Source organism: Serinus canaria, chromosome 2 (assembly GCF_022539315.1).
Source record: "Serinus canaria isolate serCan28SL12 chromosome 2, serCan2020, whole genome shotgun sequence".
Taxonomy (NCBI): domain Eukaryota; kingdom Metazoa; phylum Chordata; class Aves; order Passeriformes; family Fringillidae; genus Serinus; species Serinus canaria.
In genome coordinates, this window is record NC_066315.1 from 30,629,674 (window position 1) to 30,649,623 (window position 19,950).

At 45.3% G+C, this 19,950-nt stretch overlaps 1 protein-coding gene and 1 long non-coding RNA gene across 3 annotated transcripts in view; one reads left to right on the forward strand and one right to left on the reverse strand.

Moving 5' to 3' along the window:
* Positions 1-1,331: 1,331 nt before the first annotated feature.
* On the reverse strand, positions 1,332-4,991 carry TWIST1 (twist family bHLH transcription factor 1). The gene is made up of 2 exons (XM_050971727.1): positions 2,743-4,991; positions 1,332-2,080 (listed from the first exon to the last, which is right to left on the reverse strand). Exon 1 carries the CDS (start codon positions 3,353-3,355, stop codon positions 2,786-2,788), a length of 570 nt encoding a protein of 189 aa, XP_050827684.1. The 5' UTR covers positions 3,356-4,991; the 3' UTR covers positions 1,332-2,080; positions 2,743-2,785.
* An 88-nt stretch (positions 4,992-5,079) lies between these two features.
* LOC108961483 (uncharacterized) overlaps positions 5,080-19,950 on the forward strand; it is a 53,392-nt gene continuing 38,521 nt past the window's right edge. For both annotated transcript variants that reach the window (XR_007777020.1, XR_007777021.1), the window contains exon 1: positions 5,080-5,398. This is a non-coding gene — a long non-coding RNA (uncharacterized LOC108961483). The remainder of the gene's footprint in view (positions 5,399-19,950) is intronic.

Here is a 19,950-nt window from a genome sequence, read left to right on the forward strand (position 1 = left end):
GGTTCGGAGTCTCTGAGAGGGCAGGGTGCCAGGGAGAGGCAGCGACCCTTCGGGAGCTCGCAGCGGCTTCCCCTCCTCTCCATCATTGAGAGCTGCGACCACCAGGGCCGACATCTAATTTTCAAGTGCTCTCTAATCCTTCAGTGCAAACAAGCGCTGCGAACTCTCTACTGCAAACATTGCGCACCGGTTTAAAATATGCCCGATATTATATTCATCATAGTGCTATGTGGGTAACAGACGGCAATTTGAATTGTGGAAACAAATACAGGAAATAAAGTCAACTCATGGGCTATGCAAACAGGCTCTGTCTTGGAGAAGTCCCCCATCCTATATACCCCAGACACCGGGCAGCAGAGTCCCCGTCTCCACGAGGGCACTGCTCAGCTCCCAGGGCGGCAGCGCTCCCCGCGCACCTTTCGCGGCCGCGGAGGGGAAGGAGGCGCCGCTCCCCGCTCCCTGCCCGGCTGCCAAGATAAGCGAGTGACAGCAGAGACAATCAGCTGTCCGGTTATAAGGGCTGAGGTTTGGGTTGGGTTGTTATGTTTTCTGGGTTTTTTTTTTACAACTTCCCTTTCACCTTCCTTCCAAGCCCTCAGATCTGGAGGCTCCCTCTCTTTTGCATCTCGGGTTCTCGCCGCATACTGGGACCTCGCGGAAAGTATGGTGAAAAGAAAGAGGAGCGATATGCGCCCTACACATAGAAAAGTCGAAGAGGGCGGGTTAGAGTATCCCTCCGTGCTTTGCACTACGAAAATGTGATCGCTAGTATATCTATTGTATAAAACCCTAGAGATCAGAGCAGTCAAACATCACTTCCACCGGAAAACCCCACTCGCTAGACACTTCCCTATTTCAATCCCACTTTCTTTTGCTTTCCCTTTGGATGGACGAATCCCTGTTTAAAACGGATGCCACTTCCTCAGAGATATCAGCGAAAGTACCTGCGCCAGGGGCTGGGGAACGGGCCCCGCTCCTGCCTCACATCTGGGGGCAAAACACGAAGGCGGGGATTGAGCTCTGCTGTGAAAACTCCGCTCCCCGCGCAACTCGGCCGTGCCTGGCGAGAAGATTAAAGGGGGAGAGGGAGAGAAAGAGAGAAGAGACAACATCTTACTCTGCAGATGCAGTGAGCTTCAGCACAGAATAATAAAGCTGTCTCAATAAATAACGTGCCTGTGTCTGTCAGTAGCTAGTTTATTTGCGTTTTTCGCCTGGTTTGTTTATACTAGTGCCTCCTCTCTCTTGGGTGTCTTTACAGCTCAACAAGCAGGTATTTATCTACAGCTCTAACCCTGAGTTCTCAGAGAGACCAAACTTTAAGATTATTAAAATTTCAATCATATTTATTTATTGCAGAAAAATAATATACAATGATATTTACAAAACAATCATAAAAATAGGAATGCATTTAGACACCGGATCTATTTGCATTTTAACATGGGTCATCAATAAATAAATAAAATGTTTATTTTTTTCTCAGAGGAAAAATAATAATAATAGAAAAGTTAGGAACCGGGTATATAACAGTTTGAGCCCAGTTTATTCCCCCCTAAAAAAAAAAAATTAAAAAAAATAAAAAAGGTTTTCATCTCTACAGGGATATTTTTGGTTGACTGCTTAGTTTCATTCAAGAATGAAGAAGGTTCACAATAATGTATTTCCTTTCATCAGTGGCTCATAAGCACGACCTCTTGGGAATGCATGCATGCAAAAAAAAAAAAAAAAAAAAAAAAACAAAAAAAAAAAAAAAAAGGGCAAACAAAAAAAAAGTTCGATTCCAACATTCTTCGTCAAAATTAAAAAAAAAAAAAAATCGAACGATTCAGACTTCTATCAGAATGCAGAGATGTGTGGATTGTACCGACGCCCAGAGGGTAGTCACTGTCCAAAGCCCTTCACTCTTTCTCTTTCCTTAAGTGCTCCCCACGCCCTGCTTTGAATTTGGATTTCACTCTTCTAAATTCCAAGAAATCTTTGGCACATATTTTGTTAGAAAAGATATAAAAAAAAAAAAAATCGTATCCAACTTCAGAGTCTCTAGATTGTCCATTCTCTCCTTCTGTGGGAACAATGTCATCTGCAAAAACCCAGAAAGGGCGGAAAACTCGTTACTGAAACGAAAGTTACACAAACATCTACCTACACCTCTCTGTCTCTGGAAATACGCGTATCGGGCAGGAATGGAGAAGGGAGAACTCGCCGTGCGGGCGGTGCGGTGACCGTGTGACACCCCAGCCTGGCGGTCCATGGTGTCAGGGCCGAGGAAAGGGACTGCTGGGGCGGTAGGAAACCCTCATCGGGCAGCACAACGGGAGGACATGGATTCACTTCAAAATATGAGCAGCAGCAGCGGCGGCGGCAGCAGGAGCCATCCCAGCAGCCCTGCTGGCTCCGCAGCGTTCGGTGAAAAAGTGATCTCAGGCCGGCCCCATCCGGCTGGGGCACACCCGCAGCGCCGCCGCGTCCCGCCCGCAGCCCAGCCCGCCGGCAGAGCCCGGCCACGCGTGGGCCCCGCGGGGCTCGGGGCGCACCTCGGGCCGCGCAGGAGGAGGGACAGCCGGGCTGGGGGAGGCACCTCCGGCCGCCCCGCTCTCCGGCCGCTCCGGGAAGCCAGGCCCCTCCGGGCGGGCTGCGGGCCCTCTCGCCCCACGGCCACGCGTGTCCGGCTCACGGCGCAGCCGGCGGCCTCTGGCCTCCCTCCCCCCTTTCTTCCCGCCGGTTTCGGGGTCCCTGTCTTACCTAGGGCTCCTGCCGGGGGGATGCGGGTGGGGGACGCCGCCTGCTAGTGGGATGCGGACATGGACCAGGCGCCCTCCATTCTCCACACCGAGAAGGCGTAGCTGAGCCGCTCGTGGGCCACATAGCTGCAGCTTGCCATCTTGGAGTCCAGCTCGTCGCTCTGTAAGACCTGGTAGAGGAAGTCGATGTACCTGGCCGCCAGCTTGAGGGTCTGGATCTTGCTCAGCTTGTCCGAGGGCAGCGTGGGGATGATCTTCCTCAGGGCGGCGAAGGCTTCGTTCAGCGACTGCGTGCGCTGCCGCTCCCGCACGTTGGCCATGACCCGCTGGGTCTGCAGCTCCTCGTAGGACTGGGGGCTGCCGCCGCCGCTGCTGCTTCCGCCGCCCCCGCCGCCCCCGCCCGCCCCGCACTTCTTGCCCCTCTTGCCTTGGGCCGGGCTGCAGGGCTCGTCCGCGGCCCCGACGGCGCCGCCGGCGCTGCGGCGGCTGGAGCGGCGCTTGCGCCCCCCTCTCTTGTTGTTGGGCAGCTGCTGCCGGTCCGGCTCCTCTTCGCTGTTGCTCAAGCTGTCGTCGGCGGGGGAGACTGGAGAGTTTGACTCGTCCTGCTGCATCATCTCTGGGGGGAGACGCGAGAAGCGGGCCGGGAGGGGGGGGAGGGCAGGGAGAAGAGGGGGGCACCTAACCCGCCAGCTCCCCCTTGATCGGCTGCTTCGCTGGCCTTCTGAGGAGAAGGAGGAGGGAAGGAAGGAGGGAGGACCTCACTTTGGGGGGAGGGGGGATGGCATCAGGATCCAAGAGGAAAAAAATAAAAAGGCCAACCAAAAAAAAAATCCCTCCCGATCCCTCCTTGGAGCCCCTTCGAGGTGTCTGGGATTGGGAGAAAGTTGAAGACTTGGAGGTTCTTATAGCTCCTGCTGGCGGAAAGTTTGGGGGCAGCAGTGTCATTGGCCTGACGTGGAGAGGAGGGACTTTTGCTGAGTTTTATAGGAAAGTTTCCGCTTCCCCCCCTCCACGCCCTCCCCCAATTATTTTTTTCGAGCCATTCACAAGTGATCTGGCTTCCCCACACGCACGCACATACATCCTTACCCCAACCTCTTTCTCCGTTTCCCTCTCCGTGGTTTCTCTCTCAAACTCCTTCGGTTAGCGCTCGGCTTTGGGGTGGTGCTGAGGGCCGGGCCGGGAGGTTATGGGGGTGCCCAGCCCCCCGAGCGCTGCTGCGGAGGGGTCAGCGAGCCGCTCCGTGCCTGTGCTGGGGACAACCGCCCCGAGCGGCCGGGGAGAGCCCGCACCTCTCGGGCTTTCCTCGCTGCAACTGGCGCGGCTTGTAGAGAAAAGAAGGAAAGGGGAATTACCCGCGGGGCAGCCTCCAGGCTCACCCTAATTTTGACCCGCACTTCCCAATCACTCAGCGGCCCGGGATCTGACTTGCCAAGGGAGTCGCACATTTTTGGGCTGCGGAGGGGTGGTGGCACAGCCTCGTCCTGCCAGGCTGGAGGACTCCGCTAGGAGAAAGCCATCTTCAGAGGTGGAAGCAGCCGGGAAACCAAGCATTGGCTTCGTACATGCATAAGCACCAGTCCTTGAGCTCCTCTTAAGAGAAACCAGGGAGGATCCGCGTCTCCAGCCTGGCACACCGGGACACGGGAGGGTGTACAGACCCTTTTTGCCCACACTCTCAGTGTGCTGACCATTCACTTCAGTCCGTCCTCCCACAAGGGGCCCGAATCCGGCACTTCCTGGGAAAACAGATTATTTATTTTAATTTCTCTTCTAGTCTGCAGCCAAAGCTATTTCTTCCCATCCCCCGCCTTTGTGCCTCCTTCCCCGCTCGCTGGCAGCACAGAGCAGGTGGTGTGTCTTTTTAACAACAGCTCAGATTCAAACGGGGAACGCCTGAGAGGGAAAGCTAGAAATTGCCGTCCATCAGTAAAGGGGGTGAAATTCTCTCTGCTCCCTGCGTGGGGACCACGCTCCTCCGCCGCCGGCCTGGCAGCCACCGCCTGGACGGGCACGGCCGGGTGCGGAGCGGAGCGGGCAGCGCCGGCAGCGCAGAGCCTCCCCGGCTCGTTTGAGTTGTGAGGGCGAAAAGGGCGAACGGAATGGCAGAGGAGCGATAAATCCCGGGCATGAAATAAAACAAGGCTTCTGGAAGAGCGCTGGCGTCTTCTCCGGGGAACAGAGTCGTCTCTCTCCTCTGCCTGGGGACTCACTCCCTCTCCTCCGAGCAGAGGCGGCTCATCCCGGGAGCGGCCAGGGGCCAGGACCCTGTTCGCCACCGCCGAGGGGCAGCCGCCCGCCCCTGGCCGCTGGCCCCGGCCCCGCCGCAGCCGGAGCTGTCCCGACGCTTCTCCGTTCTTTGCCCCTCTCGGCGAGTTCTCCTTCTTGGGTTTCCATCCCGGGGTGCGGGCACATAGCAGCCTGCCCAAAACCTTCTCTTTTGGGAAACAGCTGGAAAAAGGACAGGGGAGGCAACAGGGACCGCCTTAGACGGCAAGGGAAGGCACTCCGCACACAGAACCAGAGCGAGCCTGCACAGCTTTCCCGGCTTTTGGCTTGTCCCTGCTGTGTCTTCTGCGATCACAGGCCTCTTCATTCAGCTTAACACTGAGAGCTTCAGGGGGTCTCCTGCACCGACAACAGCTGCTGATCCCAAGGTAAGAGGAGCTGGCTCTCCTTTCACCTCCCTTTCACCAACAATTTTGTCTGTACCCGGAGCCTCACTGCTCCTCTGGGGTGTTGAGCAGTGTCATTACAGAAGAAATGTTGGAAATAGTAGTGATGAGAATCTGGAGGTGGCTCTAGGGGCCTTCCTTCCTTCCTTCCTTCCTTCCTTCCTTCCTTCCTTCCTTCACTTCCTTCTTCCTTCCTTACTTCCTCCTTCCTTCCTTCCTTCTTCCTTCCTTCCTTCCTCCTTCCTGCTTCCGCATCCTGCCTTCCTGCCTTCCTGCCTCCTGCTTCCTTCCTTCCTCCTTCCTGCCTTCCTTCCTGCCGCCTTCCTTCATGCCTTCCTGCCTTCCGCCTCCTGCCTCCTCCTTCCTTCCTTCCTGCCTCCTTCATCTTCTTCCTGCCTCCTTTCCTGCCTTCCTTCGCCTTCCTGCTTCCTTCCTGCCTTCCTGCCTTCCTCCTGCCTTCCTCCTGCCTTCTCCTGCCTTCTTCCTGCCTTCCTGCCTTCCTGCCTTCCTGCCTTCCTTCCTGCCTGCCTTCCTTCCTGCCTGCCTTCCTTCCTGCCTTCCTTCCTTCCTGCCTTCCTTCCTGCCTGCCTGCCTGCCTGCCTGCCTGCCTGCCTGCCTGCCTGCCTGCCTGCTTTCCTGCCTTCCTTCCTTCCCACCTTCCTTCCCTTATTCTTCTTATGGGAAAAAAACTGTCACAGAGCAAAACCAAACCTGGATAGCTATTACCTTGCTAGGAACGGGATGCTGCCTGAAAGGAGGATGGGGCAGCACCTCCTGAGGTGATTTGGTGGGATGCACAACTTGTCTGGGTAACCTAAACTTTGAATGGGATGCAGGACATCATCTGCTTCTCATGGGGCAGGAGGAGCGTGTGTAGAGCAAGGTGTATGAAGGAGTCAAGGACAGGTGGGGAAGTAGTATTACATGGTTTGTAGAAATAGAAAACATGGAGAAATGTGGGGATGGAGTTGAGGAGAGAGGAGTAGTTGATCATAGTAGATGGCTGGGCTTAGTGTCAGCTACTCCTTGTGTAAACTGCAGCAAAAGCAACAAGCAGTGTTTAACAGGATCTGTGACCTGCACACTGCTATATGAACTAGGACTGCACAACCCTCCCCCCTCCCTCCCACCACCATCTGCATTTTGGTTTTTCTTTTATTTCTGACTCCCAAATTATGAGCTTGGGAGCAAAGGCATATAAGCCCATGATGTTGCTGTCAAGACCCACACAGGAGTGCAGGGGCCAGATCAGCTGTGGTGGCAACGATCTGTCCCAGGGGATTTGGGGTGGGCTGGGCTGACTGTGGGAGCCTGCCTGGATCCCCCAGGCCTGCTGGCAGGCAGCAACCCTGCCTAGTGCTGGAGTGTGTAGCTATGTTGGGGGGAGAGTGGATGTGTCAGAAAGTCATGTCTGGGTGTCCATGTGAGAGAGAAAGACATACTGGTGTGTTTATAGGTGAGGATGAGTTTGTGTGTGCATGTGTGTACTGTTGATCTTTTTCTGTGTAAACACATATATATATGTCAGGAGGGAAGGGGAGTGAAGTTTGTGCAGAGGTTAAAGAAAATCAATTAAATTCTGGTTTATTTTGAAATCTACGGTTCTGATGGGGATTGAGGTGGAGCCTTTGCATTTCAAACTAAAATATTAATTGTATTAATATTAATATTATTTGTATAAGTGTTAAACATCTGTTTTGAACCTCCACTAAGCCACTAAGGTAGTTCTGCAGACCACTTTAGAGCATGGGATAAAGGATGCCATGTCCTGTTTTTCTCTATGCATACGCATGGCTTAGTTAAGAACTCTCCTGGCTGCTTGGGCAGAATTTAAACTCTGTTTCACTCTTTGGTGGTGGCAAGCAAAACTACAAACAGATCCAGGGCCTTTCTAGAGATACTTCTAGGCCCATTTCTGCAAGGTTCCCTGGGCCTCAGCTCAGAAAAATGTGTGTTGTAGGATGAACTCTTACATGGAACACTGGCAGGACCCAGAGGTCTTCAGCATTTTGTCACCTCTGCAGAAAGTTCAACACTGGTAAAGCAGCCATCTAGATTACAGGTATGGCTGTGAACAGAGCTAAATAATGACCAACTCCTGGTAGGAAGAAGTGAGGAGTAAATTGGTCTGTGATCATGGTTGATCACAGGGAAATAGCTGTAAAGGATGGCCCCACCTTGATGCCAGCCCTTCCATAGGCACCCATTAACTGTTGAGACACTCACAGGATAGGACAAGCAGTATTTGCCTTAGCCAAGCAGAAACGTCACAGCTTTTGAGGGGAGAAGGTCAAAACATTTATTCTTTCCTTGATTTCTAAGAATGAATGAATGAAAGGCCCAATTTTGTCTGATATTTTTATAAATCAGTGCAGAAGTTTAAGAACTAATGTGCTCAAGATCTAGTGGTTGCAACTACAATGTTGCCTCTCATCAATGTGTTAAGCAGATTGTACATATACACAAATTACAGCTGGATTGCAATAAGGCTGTTCTATATTCCCCACACAGCAAGCACATACACATGTAATTTAGGTCACAAAGGCTGTTTACTGTGGTAAAACTCTCACTGCTGCTGATTCCTTGGAATATTGAGCAATGTCTTACATACATGCATGCCTAGAGACAGCCTGCCTGCCTGTTTTTGATGCCAAAGACTTCAGTCGGGTGTTTTCTCAGAGGTTTTATCTTGGTTTTATCTTTATGTTGCAAAGACCATTGAAATCAACCAAAGTTTCCCTAGTAGTTTCTGTGGCCAGTATTTTAATTCCTATGGATTCTAGGTGAAAGTCTGGTCAGGACCACACCTCTTCAAAAGGGACAAGAGAGCACCTAGCAGCTTTGCCCACTGGCTTTTATCCTGTAATTTGCTCCGTGTAGAAAGCACACTGGGAAACAGGCTGACAGCCCTCACTGTGCCTGGTACAAATTTCTGCTCAGCGGCAGCAAACGGGCAGAATTCATATAAAAAGGGTATGAGAGTGGGACCCATTTCTCATTTTCTTTCACCTCTTTCTTCCTTCCTATCACCGCGGCAGCTCAAACAACCAAAAAAGCTGGCAAGCATCTCCCGTCATTCGTGCTCCGTACCTGGGTCTGGCGTGGGTGGGCGCGGTGCTGCTCGGCCGGCAGGGCTGGGGCTGCGGGGCGGCTCCGCGGGCCGGGCCGGGCTGTACGGCCGGCGGCCACCGGAGGGCACGATTCCCCGCCGGCCCCGCTGCGCTCCCGGGCGAGTCGCTGCCGCCTTGGCCGGGGCGAGCCCCGTCAGGCTGGGTCACCCGAGTCTCGGGGCAGTGAGGTGCTGCCGGCCCGCTCCCGGCTCTGTTCGCTCGTGTTTCAGCGAGCCCCGAGTGTTTTTTCTCCCCAACGCGGCCGCAGCGCCGCTGCCCACCCGGGAGGGGCTGTGCTGGGTCCTGGGGAGGGATCCGGCACACGGATGCCCCGCGGACATACGGACACTTCCCACGGGTGGTCTTCCAGCTGCCGGCGCTTTGACACTCGCTTCGTTCGGAAGCTCTGGAAAAACAGACGAACAACGCGGAGTTCCTCTAACGAGTCAGTTTCATTGCCAAAATTGCTACAATTACTTTTATTTTATTTTTAAGCTCGTCGCCGTGTGGCCGTTCATGTAAAAGTCCTGGCAGCTTGCTGCCACGAAAGGGTGCGACGGCGTTGTTCCCAGTGTTCCCAGTGTTCCCATCCTTCCCGCCTCTGGGCCGGCGGCAGGGAGCGCTGCTCCCCCCGCACACCGGCCTTCGGCATCCCTTGCATGCATCCTCTGCTCCCAGCTCTCGATTCTGTGCAAGGCCGAGAAATACCTATGTGCTATCGGCAAAAGAGCAAGCCCACATAGGAGACAGGTCTCCTAGTAAATTAAGTTCTCAGATAATTTTCAACACCTGTTTTTATACGAAATCATTTATTCAGGTCCAGAAATAATTTGTGGCCTTGGATGGGGCTCTTTAAGCAGATCCTAAGTACCTCGATGTAAGCCTGAGTGGTATCCTCCTCTCATGTATCCTAGACAAGACCAGTCCTTCCCATCCCAACCTAGCTAATGCTGTGGTGGAGTTCTGCCCCTAATTATGGCTCTGGGTCTTGCTTATGCGGTTTCACCTCTAAATCTGAAAAGATCACTTAGTAAAACAATCTTATCTACACTCCAGGGGATTACAGTTGTTTTTATTAATAATGGAGTTTATTGGCTATTTCAGCTCCTTTGATTTTTTTCTTTTCCATCTCTTCCTTCTTTCCTGAACTATATCAATATAATTTATTTTTGTATTCTTCCTGCTCCCACATATTACTCAAGTCTATATCTTCAATCTCTCAGTACACTTGGCCCAAGGAAACTCCATTAAACTTCAGGCCCTTTTAGCCACAAATTCTGCTTTTGTCTTCCAAGGTGGGGGAGAATGCACCTCCAGCACTGGTGATGGATAAAGCATTTCATAAAGCCATTCCACTTATTCCATAAGTCCACCCATAAGAAGGCTTCTTATGGGTGGACTTAAATGCCTCGCAGCTCAAACAATTGGAATCAGAGCGATAGAGCCAGATTTTCAGCATGGAAGTGGGCTTTCACCCAGTTAGCCATGTCTGCAATCCTGGGGAAAAATCCCCACCCCGTGCTTCCTACTATATGTGGTCTCATTTAGGATTTCATGTGTTCTCGGAATCTCACAGATGAAAATGAAAAAGAGGTCATGTGAGAAGTAACCATAACTCATAATTCATGAATGAACATAGAAGTTCACTAGACAGGATAATAGGCTGGTTTTTTACATCTGAAATGGGCAGCAAATTCTGGTGTGAGGGGAAGAGCATGGAAGGTCATCCCAACATACACTTATGATTTCCAGGGCAAAGGAAATGGGTTTTTTTTCCTTGGTAGGCTGATTGAATGCCAGGTCTCCAAGTTGGAACCCATCCGTCTTCTCCTCCTGGCCATAGACCACATGGGCTGAATGTAGCCATGCAGAGGAGGTGAGCCTGGAGGGGAAAGGTTCCCAGAAATGAACACCCATCTCACTCTTTCCACAATTACCTTACTTCCAAGGACACCTACTTAGAGCTAGAAAAACTTTTAAGGGAGCAGGGGTTTATTTCCTTCTCTGCCAGGCTGTATTTCCTTCCAGAAAAGGCAGTCAGCATACATCAAAATTTGCATGTTCCTTTCTATGTGGGGGGATTATAATTGTTTTGTGTTATAGGTTATCAGCTATGATGCCTAAAGATCTGCTATCCATCATTTCTCCTCATTTTACAGCCCCAATCTCATTTTCCTTTCTCCAGAATATAGGATGATGATTAGGTTACCTTGCTCACAAAGGACTGATCTGTCCATTGGTCCACATCCTGGCTTTATTTTCTGACCAATGATCATATAGTAGATCAACAATGAAGCTGATCTAGAGCACAAATCTCAGTTACCAAATTCCAAAGGAAATTTTCCAGAGAGGTAGTAGTTTATTGATACATTAAAATAAATTAGCACACATTCACTGTTCATGTATCTATGTACATACTTGGCTATTTCTGAACTCTGACCTCCAAACAAACATCTGTACTTGTATTTATGCAAAATGCTGTACTGCTTCTGCCTTGAAAAGTGTCTATATTAAACATTCTCATGCCAAAATCTACTATCTGACCTTGCAGCACTAAAAATAGTTCATGTCAGAAGCAGAGAAATATTTGTTTCTCCTTTTAGAACATTTGTGCTTACATTTATTAAGGACTCGGTCCAAAATCCTTTGATGTCAAGGAGACTGTTTCAGTGGCCTTTGGAACAAATCTTAGAAAGGGTCAATTAAACTTTAAATAAAATAAAAATTATGATGGATCCAGCCTAAGAAAATAAGAGATATGTAAGAAAGGCTGCCTTTGGAGTAAAGCATCAGTCATCAGTAATTGTTCTCTAATATTCAGCTGAACTTGTGGAATTTTTCATTATTAAAACAATAATCCTTTTCAATAAGGTTGTAATTAATTTTTAGTTTTCAAAACATCCACATTTTTATGCATAGTAGAAATGTTGTTGCTGACCTAGTGAGTGCAAGGATGCTTTGAGCTCAATAGGGCATATATGGACTGGACCCTAAGCAGCAAGATATGGTCCAGATTTTCAAAGTCAGAGCAGAGACCTAATTCCAAAATACTTTTCTGATTCTAAAATACGTTCAAAGTTTTGCCTCACTTCATATTTGAGCAACTCATAATATTTTCTAATGTCTGATCTAATGTTAGGCTTTGTTTTTCACACTTTACAGTAGGACTAATGCAGCTCTTGGCAACAGCAGATGCTGAAATTAACTTGAAGGTAATTGATGTTCAGTAGAATATAGCAAGGGCTTAAATTCAAAGCAGTGAACTTTATTGTTCAGTTGGTAATCCTTTTCTCTACAAGAATGCACAGTGTTTAGAGCATCCATTTTAATAAAAAAAGAAACTATTATTAAACAAGCTACAGCCTCACAGAGCTTCCTGCACTGCTTGCTTGTAATCACTGTATCAGAGACTTGAGTAATTGGAATGACATATGTCTGCAGGAATTTTTGCTGAATCTGGGCTATTTGACAGTAGAATGTTCATCATTCTTTCCAAACAGATAGAAGTTTGATCAATTATATTTCAGTGGCTTACAGCCATATGCTATCTGCAGTGACATTTATGATCTATTTTTGTTATCCCCAAATGGCCTTCAACCTCACAGTTATCTGCCAACATGCTAAAGTTTTGGTCAGTGAAAATCCTTTAGTGTCTTGGAAAGATTCATGATGTTGTCTTTTGGCTGAGGTCCATTATGGGTAACTACAACTTTATCTACGTTCAACGTATGTAATTGAGTGGCTGTGGTATGGCACACTGTCATTTGGCTTCATTTCAATCAACTAAGATAACTCTCTGTATTTTCTTTCCTATAACACTGTGTCATGTTGCTGCAAAAAGTGAAACAGCTGCCACGTTCTCCTTCTTGAGGATGCATCCCAGAATGGGCTGTTTCTTCTGAGAGGACAATATAGCCTCCAATTTGGCAGGTACAATTTTGCAACACCAAATCCTTCCATCTGTGGTTTCATGTTGTCAGTTCATTGCAGGAACTCATAGTCTGGTGTAGTTGTCAAACTATCTGATTTGTTAGTGTAGCTGGCAGGTTAACTGTCTAAGTCCTACCATTTCCTCACAGAATTCACTGTGGGTAGAAAATTTCATCCAAAAAAGAAGAAAAATAACCATCTTTAAAGATTAGATGCACTGTTGGGAAATTAAGTTCTTAAAGCTAAATCAGATGTACAATAGGAAGCACTTCATAATCGGTCACATTAAGGATAAAGGGCCAACCCAAAGGCATATAGACAGGAGAAAAAAAGGCAATATAGTCTCTCAGTTATTACTGTGAGAAACAACCCTTCAAATTCCCACTGATCTAATGTGTATCAGAAACAAGTTACATTGCTATAAAGAGGTAGAATATGCTTTCTCATTCTTTGTGGTTATGGGAATGGAAGCCATTGTATTTCTTTGCCCATATCCCTCCCAAACTTCTCATTGAGGAAAAAAGGATTTCTGCTGCTCCTTAAGTCATAGAAGTTAGCAAAATATTATATGACAGAAAGTTGCCATTAAACTTTGTTCAAGAGCATTTGAAAATGGCATGTGAAATCCATGCTGGAGTAGGTGCTGCTGTCAGGGCACCAAAATTGAAGGGAATGGATTAGCAGCTCTCCAGTAGCAGCTGTGGCACCACAAATTATGTAGATAAGCACCACCCCATTTGAGATACAGAGACTAGAGAGCAACATCGTGCAGCCAGTAGTAGCATTATACAAGGCGTGGAAAGAAACCACAGCAAACATAGGTTTCTGTTTTCCCTAGGTTTTCACTAAGAAACCATGGTGCCACCTGCACTGCCACCATGCTACTGCAAGGTGATCATTACCAGCCTCTGTGTAGACTTTCTGTCATTTGAAAATGTGTCTCTGGAGGTTTTCAGCAAAAGAAAATATCTTGTGCATAAAATCTTCTCTTATCATCTCTGAGGTCACATTTCATCTTTGGGGTTATATTTGGTGTTTTTATGCTATGGAAGTGATTCAGAAACCCTCACAATAAATATTTCTAATGACCCAAAGCTTCAGAAGAACTGTGTTCTGTAAGGTGAAACAGGATTGAAGTGGCTGTCATTAGAACTTCTGATACTAGGATACTAAAAGGATTCTTTCTGGTATCCTTCTCAGGTATCGATCATGTTTTTCCAGCTTGAAGGCAAAGACAACTGGTCTTATACACCAAAATGCTCCCCAGTCAAATATTTGGCTCATGCACTGAATCCTTCAAATGATTTGGTCAACGATACGCTAAAGATTTATGTTTCTACTACTCTCAAAAACAAGATGAGGAATTTACCTGGTTTTGTTTTGGTTGTTTGTTTGGGGTTTTTTTTTTGGGTTTGGTTCAGTTTATGTATTTCAGGAGATATGCCTGCACATTTAAATTTTTAAAATATGACAAATGTTGTGTGTTCTCTCTCTAGCTTTGGTAGAACTTATTTCTCCCCAAGGGCAAACCCCATGCTGTTAACATCACAGAACTTCCTCAGCATAATGGGGCTCAGTCCATAGGTATGGCAGTTGTGATCTGAGAGGGAACACTGAAATAATTTTTTTTCTGGATGTCTGAAACATATAACAGTGAGAACTGACTTATGCTGTTGTCAACCCAAATACAGCTGACAGAATAAAGCAATGAATAGCTGGATGTTTCCAGATTTAACACCATGGAGCTGGTAAAGGTGTTTGCATCTATTGGACTTAAAGTCTATCTTACTAAGGACTGGTTTAGTAGTTTGAGCACAGTTATCAGTACTTGAGAGAAAGTTCCATTTGCTCATGATTAAAATTTGGGTTCTGTACATCAAGGAGGCGGCACCTGATGAGGGCCTAAACTGTCAGTTTAATCATATTTGGCAACATTCAAGATATCTGCAAAAAAAAATTTAAATGGAGTCAGATGTAATATGAAATGAATTCCACACGCCTTCATGTAAGGTAGAGAAAGGTCTGAGATAGCCCTTCATTTTACAGTCTCTCAATCATATTTTCCTTTTTTTCCCCTGCATTACTATTATTCATCATCCCACAACTTCTTTCGCATCTGGTAGTTTGCAGAGGTATGAGAGCCAATGATGTTGCAGAGTTACTGCAGTACTCTAGCATATAATGAAATAATTATAAAAATAGACTAAAACTTTTTTTGCATATTTACTTAATGCTCTTTATCTTTTGTACCTCATATGATAATATTAACAACAAAAAAGTGAATTATTTAAGATTATATGTACTCACAGATGATGTTTCTGAGGACTAAATATCTGATTCAGCTCAAAGTTATTTAATAATAATTTAAAAATTACGCCCGTACTTTGAAAATTTCCTGGCAACTCAATGACTTAGTTATGTACATTATTCTCAAAGACTTCATAGGAGCTTCAGTGCCCAAGACCATGCCCAAGAGCACCTTGAAACATCTGAAACACTTCAGCATTTGGATAATTACATACTTTTGGGACCAACCCACATTTCTCTTTGGAAAATGTTTCCCCTGCATGCCTGCAGACAACAGATGGATCATATGATCTTTGCATTAGGAAAGATGGCATAATTCTGGCAGACTGTCAGTAGAATGAAAGAGGCTGATTTCAGATCCTCATTAAGAAAATATACAACCACACGGAGTGGACTGAATGGCGGAAATCGATCGCTGGCGCCAGCTTTAATAGAAAATATAGCACACTTGCAACATGAAATCTGCTGAGCTGTGGCTGGTCTAGCTCTATCAGGTTTTACATTCTTTTCCCAAATAAATGTGTTCTAAAGGATACATTCTTTGTAGTATAAGGGCCTTCTGTTTGCCAGGAGGGAGGGGAGCAGAGCAGGGGAGGGTTAAAAGACAAATTCAAAGAGTTACCAGGTCTAAGGTTGGAGCAATGTGCGGAAGCTTTGTTGAGTCTTCCCTTTCACTTGCAAAAGTTTCTGTTTAATGAAACTTTTCTTTATATTTCTAGTCTCTTGGTGTATTTTTTAGGGTGCAGATGGCATTTTACCCAGAAACACCCCTTAAGAGGCTACCTAGAACAGAGGCTAGTTAGTGTTAAAGGAATAAAGTAGGTATTTATTAAAAAGGCCTTCAAAGGATACAACTTGGGCAGTACAAGAGCCTGGCTGTGGCTGCACCCAGTATGGATGATTTGGCCCCTTCCCACTGCAGGGCTCTGGGAACAAGGCTCAGTGCCTTCTTTACACACATTTCCACATGGAAGCAGCCCTTCCAAGTCCCTAAGAGCTTGAGTAGGAAACCCAGGGCACTGTAAAGTGTAATATAGTTTCCCAGCAACACTGGATATGAACAATATTTTCACTGTAATCACTACTTACAGCTTAAAAGGACTGGTGGAGCTGCACATCTCCATTTCACCATCAAAATATTGGCTATGGCTTCAAGTCACAACTTTTGTTCCAGCAGTGACATCAGGATCTTTATATGATACCTCATCTTGGCCATACAAAATAATGATCAATCGTAAATCATTGCTTGCTTTGAAAATCTTTGCTAAACTATTTTTTAGTGAGATCAGAGACAACATCTATCCCACATGAACCTGAAAGTTCAAGCAGTATTGGTGGTTCCTGCGGTATAGCTATTCCTGTATCCTTTGTTCTATAGGTACCACTCTTCCCTCTGATAATTGTTAAGTTTCAAAAGTTGGAATCATTAACTAGGTTAAAGACTGCATAGTAAATAAACAATGCTAGAAATAAAAATCAACATCTGAATCAACTTTTTATCTCAGTGCGTGTTTATGTTGAAGACTCTCCATTCACAGATTTCCTCTGTGCTGTGTAGAAAATCATAAAATGTACTGCTTGTCCTTGAAAGGCTTGGAGCAAGAAAAGATGGAACTGAAACTCATAGGTAGAGTTCAGACTAATAGATAATTACTATCTTTCTTCTTCTTTCAGAGCTAATGAGAGACAGTTAAACCAAAGGACACTCTTTATCTCTCTTATTGAAATTGTAGCAGAGGTATGACAAAAGCATAAACAGGCCTAGAATCTCAGTGTGCCTGATTATTTATTTGAAATAAAGTCATGCATGACAATAGTGATGCCTGTCCTTCTGCAGTGCAACACCTTTGTGTGGGAACCATTCAAAACCCCTCAGCATGGGAGGAGAAGGTCTGTGTCACCACTGTGACGCTGAAGCCTTTGAGAACAGCAAAAGCCACACTAAAATAATATAATGCACACAACAATTTGAATATGCTGCAGTCCTTGTAAGTATATGTTAATATGGAAAACTGTACAACAAAAGTAAATGTAACAGAATTACTCCCCTATTTTGACTCCTTTGAAGAAATAGGAATTTCAGGACCACTGAACTGGAGTGTAGCTGCTGATCAGCAGAGTGAGTGGTAGCTGTGAATAATTCAAAGGCTTAAACTTCAGTGCCTGCCAGACAAAAGGTAATCACTGAAACTAGGACAGAAAAAGGGAAAAGCAAAATTTGGATGAAACACAATTTATAAAATAATTTCTGAGCTACACTTCTTGAAAAGCTAAAATTCTAGGCAATTGAAATTGAATATTTTTATTCTGTCAATACTTTTATTCTGGATATATTGCAGTGACAAGTGTTCATCTCACTATCTGAAACAAGCATTTTTTTGGAGCAGCATTGAAGAGCAAATAATCTGAACAGATTCTATTTAGCAAGTTTTTAGAAAAAAGCACCAATTTACTGAGTTACAAAAAGAACATAATCAGCACACCTATTAGTGCTTGTAACTATTCTTTTGTATTTCTAGGAAAACCTTAGCTGTCATTGTTACAGATTAGTAAAATTCAAGCCTAGTAAAACAACAAATTCCTGTGAAAACAGGGACTCAGCATGCACAACAGTCACATTTTAAGCTTCAGTATTTTAGGTATTTTTAATAAAAAAGAAAAAAATAAGCCCACCAAAAACCAGAAGTCCAAGTTAATTGAAAGGACCAGTAGGGTAATATAGAAATTCTTTTTGAGAAGAATCACCAATATGAAAAAGAAATCAAAGCCATTTTTCCATTACTTTTGCTTAGTACCTCCAAAACTAATTTATTTTAAAGTTTGTAAAAGAAGAAAAAAAAAGTGTTGTTGGACTGAGACTTCACTTATCAGGTTTCATCCTAGAGGGAATTTTTATAGCTGAGTTATAAACCCTCCACCCTTGAGTGTTTATAATGAAATGCTGACAAATGCGATAATAAACACCAATCACGGGGCCATAGTAGCTGATCAGAGAGTGGATTCAAAAGTTTCCCGTGCTATCATAATATTTTGTTCTGTTTCCAGCACTAGTTTGCTTAAACCTCCTTTCAGGTTCAGCAGCAGTAAAACAAGATCAATCTAACTATAGATTGCAAAATCATTTGATTATTTATACTTCTCTTCGAAAGCTATGAAATATCTCTCAAATATGATTTCATTTAGTCTTATTTTTTTGGTTTACATGTCTGAATACTAATTGTAACATGATAGCTTCAAGGGAACTGGAATTTCTACCAAAAGCCAGTCTTCAGTGGCCAAAGAGAACATAAACAAACCAGCCTCAGACCGGGGTCTAAAACTGAGCTATGATCAAACAGCTCTAAGGCTTTAAAAAGCCCCTTATTATCTTTTCCCAGAAGTAATTGACACTGTCAGTTTTTGTTCTTAATGCGGTGATAATGGCACAGTGCTTTGGGGGGACCGAGGAGCTGGGCTCAGCCTTGGTGGCAGCAGGGATTCTGAGCATGGGGAAGAAGGCCCTTCACTCCAGTGGGTGAAATCCAAGCCTTGCTGGAGTTAGCAGCACTTCTGAACTCTCTTCTGGTTGGGGTTTCACTGCCTTTCCAAGCCTGACAGGCTGCTGCACTGTACCGACTCCACAGATTAGGATGCAGCTATCTTGGACTAAGACAAGGATTAGGGGAGAAAGGACCCCAGAGTTTTGTTATTTCAGCGAGATGGGATTGTATTCCAGCAAGAAGCTTGTCTGCAATGTTCCCATAATTGGTTTATACTCTTACCAGACTAAACTTCCAGGATTTCGACACACCCACAGGGGCCAAGGGATGGGTCAGTACGGCATCTTGCTGTTTCACTGGGCTCTTCATGGGTGTAAGGACATGCTTTAGTTTTAACAGTTCCTTGGAAAAAATTCCATTTAGACTGCTTTTTAGTAAATTTTCATCAGTTTTGGAAAAGCATGAAGCAAACAAACAAACAAACAAGCCCATTTCATCAGGTTCTAAGGTCATATAAATCAATGTGCGGCTCAGGGGCAGATCAAAACACATCTTGGTATTTTTTCTGTGCTGTTTACATACTGTGTTCATTGGCTTATACCACAATTACATTTTTAATTTCTAATGTTTTTAGTATCAGTGGCTCATATAAGAATGTTACTACTGTTTGTATTGCTGCAAAATCTCCAGTGATCCATTAGAAATCAGGATTCATAATGAAAGATCCATTTGTACTTAAAAATAAAGTGTAACATATCCTTTCTGCTTTTCTCTAGTCTGTAACACAAGTATGAAAAAAAAACACACTTGGATCTTGAACAAATTCCAGTGTTTTGTTATTAAACCAAGAAATGAAAACCAATAATTTTTGAATTATCTGTTACAGACATGTTTACATTATGAATCTCCTAACTTAAGACTCTATGTGCTATAGAGTTCTAATTTTATCCAATGATATGAACAAGAAAAATTATGAAAAGTTATATAATCATACTGCGAGAGATCATAGAGAAATGGTGGTAAGAAGTGAATATTAAATTGCATATTTCATTGTCCTCAAAAAATTTGCCTTCATCATTTTTCCTGAGATGATGGTAACTAAAATGAGATTGGGTTATGTGAGCTATTGTTGATTTTAGAAAATTGCTCATACGTAGTTCCTTCTTTCATTTTATTTTTAGGAAAAAAAAAAAAAAAAAAGAAAACAAACCCCAAAACAACACAAAACCATCTGAGGAGGTGAAACCCCCCAGTTCCTAGAAAGGATCCAGCTGCGCTAAATATCCAACTGGCTCTTGTAAAAAAAAGCATTTTGACAAATGGAGAGCAGATGCAATGTGTGGAGTCAGAGAGGTCAACAAAAACAAGTAGAAAAAGAAACCAGGGAAACAAGTGAAAATAGAAAGAATATTAGAGTATTAATACAGGCTATTAGATCTCTCATGATAATATTAAAGTGAACAGAACGAGAAAAAGAATCACCACAGAGCTGACAAAATACGAGAGAAGAAATAAGAGACGTAGGATCCTAAGTATACTAGCCTGAATCCAGGGTAAGTCTTGATTTTACTTATATCACGGTAATTTTATATAATGGAGATAGAAACTGTCCTGTGAAGCCACGCAGAACCACGGCCCTGAATGGGCAGTTTCTTGCCAGTGGACCGGGCTCTGAGCAGGCTGGCTGCTGCCCGTCCACTGCGAACGA